At 42.1% G+C, this 10,633-nt stretch overlaps 1 protein-coding gene across 5 annotated transcripts in view; it reads right to left on the bottom strand.

The window, feature by feature from the left end:
- Window positions 1–1,256: 1,256 nt before the first annotated feature.
- SYN3 (synapsin III) overlaps window positions 1,257–10,633 on the bottom strand; it is a 251,896-nt gene continuing 242,519 nt past the window's right edge. For 3 of the 5 annotated variants that reach the window (XM_074871316.1, XM_074871315.1, XM_074871314.1), the window contains 4 exons: window positions 10,253–10,387; window positions 5,262–5,346; window positions 3,539–3,836; window positions 1,257–2,013 (listed from right to left, as the gene is read on the bottom strand). In XM_074871316.1, coding sequence (XP_074727417.1) covers window positions 1,881–2,013; window positions 3,539–3,836; window positions 5,262–5,346; window positions 10,253–10,387 — 651 coding nt within the window. In that variant the 3' untranslated portion in view covers window positions 1,257–1,880. Of the gene's footprint in view, window positions 3,837–5,261; window positions 5,347–10,252; window positions 10,388–10,633 lie in introns of all 5 variants that reach the window. The other 2 variants (XM_074871317.1, XM_074871318.1) reach the window with 2 other exon arrangements.

Below are 10,633 nucleotides of genomic sequence, written 5' to 3'. Positions count from 1 at the left end.
GTCACAAAAGCCATTATATGTGTAAAGGCCTGCTCAGGGGTAGGTCATACAAGGTCCAGATGACTGCATTGGATTTAGATATTCATTACAGGTGCTATGCAGGAAGGAATTGTTTATTTGGCTTTATTCCCACCAGTGAATCATAAGATCCAAGATGGCAAGTCCTGCTGCTGCTTTTGCTGCTTTGGGGATCTCCCTGTTTAAGTGACAGCAAGGATCTGTGCCATTGGCTCAAATGTTTTTAACTTACTGACCTCCCTGCCTCCCTGGGTATTCCTAAGTGTCATCAAGGTGAAGTTGTTAGGGGAAGCACAAAGTCAAAAGTCTGACCTTGAAGCTGTATGTGTTGTTTGTGACTAAAATACTGGACAAAACTTGAAGAAAAGTCAAGGAGGTGGGATGAGGACTGGTGCCTTCATTAGGTGTATTATAAATAGAAAAAGCATGGTGCAAGGGGTAGGTTCTCAGCTGGTAGAAGTAGCCACAGATACATTGATTTACCCAGGGTGTTTTTTTCATGAATGTAGCTTGTGTCATACCTGGGGTTTTTTTGCCATGTCCCAGAGTCTGTATTTGTGTTCATACACAGCTTCATTCTGTTTTGCAGGCTTAGAGGAAAAGCACACCCGGCAAAGATATCTGTCTTCTCTGGAAGAATAATTCTTGGGAGTGGTTGGGGAGGACTAGTACTGATCATTACCTGCTAGGGGCAATCCCATACATGCCCTCCCATGGTTTGATGTCTCTAGATGGACCCCAGCTTGTTTTATTTGTAAGGGATGGTTTTCCTGTTCTATTGCATGTTTGTTACCTTGCATTCATTTTGCACTCACCCAGTGAAGTCAGTGGGAGTTCAAGGAGGGAGACAGGATTTCACTCCATCTCTCTGTCCATTCAGGCTTATGAAACGCTCAGCACACAAGTATGTGCACTTCATCAGCTCTGTTATTAATTAAGCATGTTCCCATGGGACATACTTAGCCGGCTGTGACCAAGTCACCAAAGTGCTTGAGTTACCTGGGTTTTGTGTGGAATTTGTGTGAAATGTGAACAGGGACTCTGGTGTTTCCAGGGGCAGGGGAAGAAGTTTTTTGTGTGGAAGGCCCATCTCTCAGGTTACTTTTGAGCTGAGGTTGCTACAGGGTTAGAACATGACATTTTTCTCTCAGTCATGTGCTGGGGACATAAATGGAAGGCATGAAACAGATGTTTTATCTGCTATGAGCAGAGTGATCTGGAACAAACCAGAAGTCCATTTGGATGACCTGCTCATGTGATCTTTGGCGCTTACTGATGCTTGGTACTGTATTTAACTTGTAGTTTTGCTCTGAAAAGTGACTTCTTATAAAGTTGGTATCATGAAATTCCACAGATCACTGTGTGTCTGTGCTCAAGCATGCTTACTTTTATCAGTCAATGAATACTTATTCTTGACTCTTGACTCTGGTTTTGGATATGTGTTTCTGAAAGAAGCTTTTTTTTTTTTTTAGTTCAACCTCAATAAGTATTCAGTAATTGGAAGTTAGCAATTGTAATGACTATATACAATCAAAATAAAATCTAGTTTGCACTGTCATAACTGTGTTGACTTCACAGGGGTTAGCAAGAGTAAAATTTGCTTTACAACTCAGTCATTTGAACAGATGTGATTCTGATTATGCACAAAAAACAATGAAATAGTGCCACTTTTATACAGTCACTTTTCAGACCATTATTAGAATATTTTCTTTGTATTAAAACACCTATAGTTTTCTAAATTCCCTTTACCCAGGCGTTAGTTATAAATTGCTGGGTACCATTGAATGTATTCCAGGATGACATCAGATATGCTGATATGAAGAGTGAGGGCTGACAAAAGCACATATCCAGCTGCAGGGCTGTTAATCGGAAAACAGGCTAGCAAATGATTTCCTCAGGTTGCGGATGGTCTCAGCTTTTGCTTCGTCTTCATTGGCATTTCCCCGCTGAGATGATTCAGATAGACTGAAGGTGTTTGTCAGGGACTGTGATTTGCTGAAACAGAAAACAGAGTTCAGACTCAGCAGGGGAAGGTGGTAGTTGAAAGCTGGTTACTGATGCTTTGTGTTACACCACACAGACAAATTCAAGGATAAAGAGAGGTTAGGAAGAAGAGTCTCCATATGCTAAGACATCCAGGAATGGGGGAGGCGCGGGGAGTGGAAGAGGGGTGGGCATGGACAGGTGGCTCCAATATCACAGTCCAGACAAGTAAGTGATTATGAAAACATCTGACTAAAAGTATGCAATTGCCATTTGGTGCAACTGTTCTGAGGAACAGTTAAGTCATTTCACTACTAATACAGAAGAATGTATTCGTACTGAGGGTCACCTGTCTCTCATCAGTCGTACCATGAATGATGGTCCTGTCCTTTCAGATGTGAAAGCATGAGAGATTCGGCAAGTTGGTAGCCATGTCCCCTGCAATGTGTGCTGTTGCCTGCCCTCCCTGGCATGTCTGCTCTGACTGTCAGCTGTGTTATGCAGGTCTTTTGGTTGGCCACACTGCTCCTGCTGGGTGTGTATCTGCTAGTGTTTAAGCTCAGATCAGAACTCTGCTTTTGAAGTAAATCTCCCAATTTTCCCCACTACCATGCTTTGTCACCGAGTGGTTTCTCCTGGTCAATAATGGGCATTCAGCACAAGACCAGACTCTGAATTAAAGTACCGGAAATAGAGTGTGGCAACTGCATCCTTAGCACCAACATTTTGATCTGTAAGTACGTTCCTCTTGGTTTGCCTTGCTTATGTAGACATCATCACTGAAAGCATGTTCCAGAACATTAAGTCTCTGTTGCCTAGAAACTGTCTCCCCATTCCTAGCCTATATTTTGTTCTGGCCTGTTCATACCAATTTCCTTTTGTGTCAACCTTTTGTCAACACCAAACATTTTTTTGCCAATCTTTCCTGCCAGATAAACTCCATGAAGGGTGGTAGTAAAGGCTGCTACCAATGATCCACAAGAATTCAGTGACATTCTCTGCTCCAGAAGAGCACTTAAACATACAGTCACCATCTGGAGTTTTACATATATGAGTGGTACCACTTCTACTTCCCCCCGATCCACATTTTTGCTACCAATTACAAAAAATTGCCCAGTAGAGAACCTTGTGTGACTTCTGCATTCAGGGAATAGTGAAGGAATGACTCTTGCTGACCTTTCTTGCCAATAATGTCCTGATTACAGCCTGTAAGGAGTATACACCCTGCTGGGAAGGTAGTAGCTGTGTTGATATGGCTGGAGTAGAGTGCACAATTACCAATGAGCACATGAACAAGAGGAAGAATGTGAAAGCTTAGAGATATCAAGTACAACTTGTTCTTCCTGACAACAGGTCAATGGTGGCCTGTTATGCCCAGGCATATATACTTCTGAAGTCACTCACAGTTGTCCACGCCTTTGTCCCTGGGGACTTCTGCCTGACAACAAAGTGATATGTTCTTCATGTCAGCTAAGGGTGCTTTTTGACAGCTTTATTCTATTATCTACAAATACTAGCAGTTTAACAGAGCACCTACTTCAGATGTGGGTGTGGGGTGGCTTGCTGCATGGATGTTTCAGTGGGGCTTGGCTGTCTAGGAGCCCGGCCTTGAGCAGGAGGTCTAGGCTGCTGTGGAGGGAACACGCCTGTCTTGGAAGCCTGGACTGGAGAGGACCCAGTTGCTGATTGGACTTGGTGTGGAGATCCAGGTGACCTTTGCTGCTGAGGTGAAGTGGACTGGGGACTCTGAGGCTGCTGCCCTTGAGGAGAGAGCCGCTGCTGTGGAGGTGCGTTTGTCCATGGAGGCTGAGATCCTTGAGGCTGGCGTGGTCCACCTGAAAGGGACATGTAGACATAAACATGAGAAAGTGCATGTGGTGGACAACAGGCAAGGAGCATCTATGGAAGAATGGATTTTGCTAAGGGAAGGGACTCTTCAGAGTAGCTTCATGCAGAAGGATAAGGGAAAACCTCTCTTATAGGCCTAAAACCGGTGTCGTGCCTATGTCTTTAGAGTTCTCTACCTCTTTCAGCACTAAAGAATCTCTGCCACTCTCCCTGAAGGGAGTCACTTCAGCATGTTGTACTCTTCCATGTAACTAATATTTCTTATCCTTGGCAAGCACTTCAGGTATTGGGAAGAGTCACTGGAGAACCAGCTCTGCAGAAAATGAAATCTGCTGGTTTGGGTCAGCAGATCCTTCATGGGCCCAGCAGTCTGATGTGAGACTGTACACCCTATTACTATCCATACATCTGTTTCAGCATTATCAGCAGGTGACTTCAGCCATATTGGGAGCAGACTCAAAACTGAAGAGGATGTAGAAAACAATTGGATGTGACATGAGAAATTGCTGGACATGACAGATAATGGTGTGAGAAGCTGACAAAAGTTACAGGTACTGTTGTGAGGGCTGGCTCAATTTCACAGGTGGTCAGGGGGGAGTTATGTGAGAAAACTTCACAGAGAATTGAAGGGGAGCACTGGAGGCAGATGGGGAGTAGTATCCTGCAAGGCCAACAATTCATATCAGTAATACCATGTAATGCCAAGATTATATAGATACATTTGGTATCAGAAATACTAAATTTTGGATACACCAAAACTGACCAATGAGGAAAAGATAATTTGAGGTCGGCATTAATTTGGTAGGAGGTTGGAGTGGAGAAAAGAAGGGTCTAATCAGTTATGTGAATTGAGAGGTTGATGTGGTCTGGGTCCTGTGGGGCAGCCCTGTGCTTCATCACCTCAGCATAAATTAGGACAATAAACCAAACCTGTTGTTCTGACCAAGCTATGTAAGTCAAACCTGCTGCTGCTGTCAGGAGGAGCTGGGGGGGCGGGGGGGGAGGGTGTATGCCTGGACAGATGGATCAAGGATCCTGGCATCACCACAGTGTCTGTTCCAGGCCTGACAGCACTAGCATCTTCCCATCATATCTTAACACTTGTAGCCACTACAGCTTTGGGCAAACACAAATACAATCTGCCCAGAATCCTGCTCCAGTGCCAGTTCAGTGACCTTGTTTTGCTGAGCCAAGTCCTACCAGCAGTATCAACTGGATCTGTATCAAATTTTCATCCCACTTTCTGAACTGCTGTGGAATATGAAAGCAGCTGCTTTAACAGCGCACTGCATTTTCTGCCTACTTGTTGGTGAGTTGGAACAATGAGTCAGACCTTTTCCTCATAGTTTTTGTTAAGAAGGCAAACTGATAGTCTCACAGTCCACACTGTCATGGTACTCGAAGAACTGTACCTTGGGGAGTAGGGCGTGATTGAGACAGTTGTCCAAGCTGAGGTCTGGTCTGAGACCTAACTGATGCAGGTTGAACTTGTGGAGTCTAGAAGAAGAAAAGCCATTCCGGTTAATACAGAGTCCCCAAAGAGAAGCCCTGAGGTAACAGGAACTGCAGATCATGAAGTGTTCCTTAAATACACACACACACACAGCATCTGGCTGGTAAAATCTCATGGGACTAAAATGGAGAGCTGAGTAATAAAGAGCATAGAAGTTTTTTGCTCACAGGGAATAATAATGAAGTTACAGTTTAGAATGTTTTTTAGGCAACCAGGAATTATTAAATCTGTCAGGCCCAAGGAGGTCTGTTAGTCCCATATCCCATTTTGGACAGTTGCCAGCACCAAATGTTCCAAAGGAAGGAGGGATGAACCATGGACACATTTATGAAGTAATCATCTCTTTTACCCTAAGGGGTCTCCTCTTGATTGCTAATAAGCAAGGGTCAGCTTCAACCCTGAAACATGAAGCTTATCTGCTCCACAAAGTCTTTGCAACAGTTCCAGATATTTTGATATTTACACCCAGACCCTTTGAGTTGTGCTCAGCTCTCAGCCTCACAGCCTCTCCCATTTCTTAACTCCATTGCTTTGTTCTGAGTTGTGAGAACAGTTCTCACAACCTGCCGTTGCTAGGCCATTCATTGTTTTGCACACCTTTACTGCCCTCTCTCTCATTCACCTCCTTTTTAAAGTTGAGAAAGAGACTGAGTCCCTTTGGACCCTTCATGGGAATGTTTCCAGGCCCTTAATTGTTTTCATCACACACTTCTCTCTCCCAGCTTTATGATTCCTTCTGCAGGTACCAGAGGCATGTCTGCTTACATTATTCCAGATGACGCGGTATCTGGGTTTTCTGTATACACCACCAGGTCATTTCTCTTGCATTGTAATTTCCTGCTTCTCCCTTGTCAACACAACCATAGGCTGAGCAATGTTTTTCATTATCCAGTATGCAACAAAGTCTTTCTCAAGGGGAATGGCTAGTGCCATTTGCGTTGTTTATGTTCACCCTCTCTCTACCCCCAGCTTATCTTACTTTTCAATCTTCCATATGGAGTTTTATTTGCTGTTGTAGTGACTGAACAAAAATAGCTCTGTTGGATGTTCTTCACTGGTCCTGACTAATGCAAGTAGGTTGGTGCCATCTGCACTTCCTTCTCTCTCACTGTTTATTCTTTTTGACAGATATTTTAATAAACAGACTAAGCAACACAGAACTGTTGCACAAAGGGCCACTCCAAAGTTAACAGAAGTCTGAGTTAGCCTATTGCACAAAATTGTTTATGAAAGCAGGGGAAGCTGGAGACAGATAGGCTGGTACATGCTGAATTATTTACATGGAGAACACAATGATGAAAGGGTCTTCAAGGCTCCTGGAAAGTCAGGAGAATGAGCCAAGTGATTCTGGAAATGGGAAGAAGTGTTTCATAGTTGGAAGCATTGAAATGAGTTTCAATTGACTAACATAAATGCAATGAGGTTACAAGCCCATATTTTACATTATTTATCTGGGACTTGCAAATGGACAGGGAGGAAAATCTGGGAATTTTCCATTCATGGCTTCTAGTCCTACATAGCTTGGGACACTAAACCTTGCCTTGGTGTTGGTGGAAATTTATTGTCCTAATGCTGTGACACATCCTGATTAGAGCAGCCAAAGAAAGAGAATCAGATCTCATATTCACCTCTATGGCCTTTGCCTACAGCCAACCCAAGGCTTCTCAGAGATGAAGACAAAACAGGATTTTGAGGCTCAGAGATGAAAGGGTGAGGACCAGCCTTCTGCCTTTGGAAGGGAAATAGTGAGGGGAAAGAACGGAGTTGGGGCAGAGAGGTGAGAAGAGAACCACAGCTGTAACCATGAAACCAGGTTGTCATTAACATCTTATCCTGTCCTGGGCTCAACCAACCCAATTATCAACATGACCAGACTTAGCATCCTGTAAATAGCCCCTCTGCTAACTTCATCTCTCATATCTATGTCTTTATCTGAGGCCAGCTTCTGCTCCTTTTACCCCCCACCGCTTGCTTTCTTTAATAGTTCTTGTCTGTCACCTTGCCTAAGGCTTTTTGACAGTAGCTACGTTATTTTGACTGATTGCCTGTTATCTACCACTTTATGAAAGAATTCTCAAATAAATGAGGGGAAAATAATCTAAAGGAAAATAATGGGACATTACAAAAACAATGTGGTAGATGCTCTTAAGGTGTGGTTCTGTTGGTTTATTGGTTTTCTGTATTTTTCTTTAAATTATTGTCTGAGATAATTTGTAAAGTCCATAACATCTACACTTTTCTACATTACTCTTACAACTTTTTAAACACGTTTTGTATTTGTTGTACACTAATCCTCTAGAGCAATAACTGTTTCTAATGAAATTGCACATTTTTTCTTGGCAGCTTAGTCACTTCCTAAATTCAGTTCATTGGATGTAGCTATCTGGGTCTGGGGGCTTAATGATTTTTAAAAATATCAGTCATCACTGATTTAATCACTGTTTTTGTTCTCTTCCCTGTCCTTCCAATCAGAAAAAATATATCTAGTTTAAGAATTTCCCCACTCAGCAATTAAATTTACTAGAGTCACAACACTGTCCCTGCTATCTTCCTTTTGTCCCTTAATTTTGGATGATCCACAGAGCCCACCAATTCTTTGGCAGGGTTCCATCTTCTGATGAACCCAGAGAATTTGTTTCATTCTTCCCTCTATCTTCTCTTCAAAATCAATTTCTATCCTTTTTACGTTTCCTTTTATTACTTGCATGATGGTGCATAGTCTTCTCAAATGTCAGATTTCCAAATCTGGAAGATTTTTTTTTTTTTCTGTTTGTCTTGAATGTCCTCTATCATTTTGCCACTTAACTCTAGAAGTTTTTCTTGCATTCCTGGTTCAGGAGCAGATCAGAAATGTATATATGCATTCTGGAAAACAATGGTGTCTCAAATAATGTCCAGACAGTTTTAATGCTAGGGAGTTGATTAATTTTCTCACTTTATTAAATAATCTTTTCTAACTGCTTGTGTTATATCATTGCTTTTTGATATCACATCTGTCCCTTGGACATCAAACCTAATGGTACACACTCACTTTCTGAATTTGTACCTGGGTGTTTCTTAAGGCTAGGTCAAGGTGTTGTTTCCTATTATGCTTGGATATTGCAGTTCCAGGAAGCAGAAACCTACAGAGATGGGGAACTCTCTCTGAATTTCTGTCCCACTGTGGTATTTGACTTGCTTCTTGATAGCTGCAGTCTCACATTATTATGACTTGCTTCTTCCATCTCCGTCAATGCTGTGTACTCAGTTTCATAATTTCTCAGTTTTTCTTGATCCAGAGACTACTATAGCCAGCTCCAATAATATGTATAGATATTCTATGCATACCTATAGGATATCCAAGGGTTCATATTTCTATGTATTCAGTACTGCTATCCTTGTATTCAGAATTACTATTTTTCTTCATTCTGTGGAAGCCTTCACCTGTACTTTTAGTTCTGCATCTCACCAGTCTCACATGTAATTACTACTCTCTGCACATTTGTAACTATGTGTTACAGCATTGTTAGTAATTGTAGCTTGTGTAGTATCTGCAATGTTCATTGTACCAAGGTCTTTCTCTATAGCAAAGCATTCTAGTTAACATGTTTGGAGTTTTAGTTTTCTTGATTTTGTATACAGATATTATTAGGTTGTATCCTTGGTGAAGACCCTTTTCTTATTTAACTCCTCTATTTGACATCCTATCCCTCCAAGACCATTTTTTTTTTGTTCTTATGTTCTTATTATTTAGACCCTATTTTAGGTCTGTTGTAATTAGGTCTGTTAGTATATTACAGACATAGAAAACAGATGCATCTGTCCATGTTCTGTTGGTTTCCCCTTTGCTCTTAGTTTATACACTCTATATCTTGGTTATTTCAGATGGCAGTTGTTGATTCCACTTTGGCCAGAGTAAATCCTATTTCCCTGCCTCAAAGCATTTTTAGTGTCTATTAAATGTTTACCCCTTCACTCTAGCTAAAACTTGGTTTGGAGTTACCCTGAATACCCTTCATGCTGGGCACCTGGTTTAGCAGGAGTGGGCTGACATATGACAAAGGCAGAGAGCAATAAATTGCTTTCTCCCATTTTTTGTCTCAAGTGAAAAAGGAAACTTCCAGCCTGTTTACTCTCCTGTCCTTTCTTTTGTACAGATTTGTTGTCTTCAAACCTTCATGCTTGGCTCCCTGCTAGATACTAAAAGAAGTGTAGCACATACACCTGGAGACACAGATTATGTTCTGGTGTGTTTCATTTATACAGAACTGCCACTGGGAAATGTGGCACTAAGATTAGATGCATTTGATACTCAAAATGGATGTACATGAGAAGCACTAAGTGGTCAGTTTAAATGCAAAAATGGCAGGTTCTTATATTAATTTAGTATTAGTCAAACTTCCTCCTGATGAAGGGGATAAAGGGCGTCTCCAAAGAAGAAAGGCTGCAGTAAGGAATGAAATAACTCATGGTGGAGATTCCTACTTTCTCTTCTGGGAAGCACAGATTTTCATCAGGGATGCAAAAACTGGAATGAAATCTATCCTGAGGGATGGTGTTAGACAGAGATGAAGTCAGGCATTACAAGTACCTCTGAAAACAGCTGTCTTCACTATAAATCTATGAATTTAGCAAGACAAAATGTCTAGATGCATGGCCCACACTACCAGTGTGATGCCACAGTTATATGGAAGGTGAGAAAGGGAGAGAGAGGTATTTCTTAGGGGCACCCACTTCAAATTGTCTATGAGAGACTTCTTTGGAAGAACAGGAGTCAATCTATCCAATACACTCCCATATGGGACTGTTCAACTCTCTGAGCTGTCTGACTGCCTGACACCCATAGGAAGGAGAGAAAGAGAGAAAAGTTCAGGAAAACAACTTGACCATAAGTTCTCTGTTCATTCATACCCAAGGCCTCAGCGGTGATGGCATAGATCCAGCAGTGATGACAAGCTGAGTCATTTTGGAAACAACCAGATCAGCTATAAGCTGTCTGTCTTCTTCCACATGCTCCCCAATCAGTGGCATCGAGCTGTCCATCACCTGCCACAGGAGGGAAAAACAGTTAGTAAGTTTTCCTGGTGGCAGATGCCGGTTTCAACTCGCCTCTCACACTAATCCACTTTGTGTCTCCACATCCTTGCCAACACCTCTAGTCACCACTCCCCTCCATGCTGAAACGTGCTTGACTTTCCTAGGTGTGTGATTTCACTTAAATTTTTTAGGAAATGGCATGTACTTCCCCCTACTCCCCATCTTCCTTCCTTTCAGAACTTGGAAGCCAAGACT

This window comes from Strix uralensis, chromosome 5 (genome assembly GCF_047716275.1).
Source record: "Strix uralensis isolate ZFMK-TIS-50842 chromosome 5, bStrUra1, whole genome shotgun sequence".
Taxonomy (NCBI): Eukaryota; Metazoa; Chordata; class Aves; order Strigiformes; family Strigidae; genus Strix; species Strix uralensis.
Note: the sequence above shows the minus strand (reverse complement) of the source record. Positions and strands in the feature narration are given on the sequence as shown.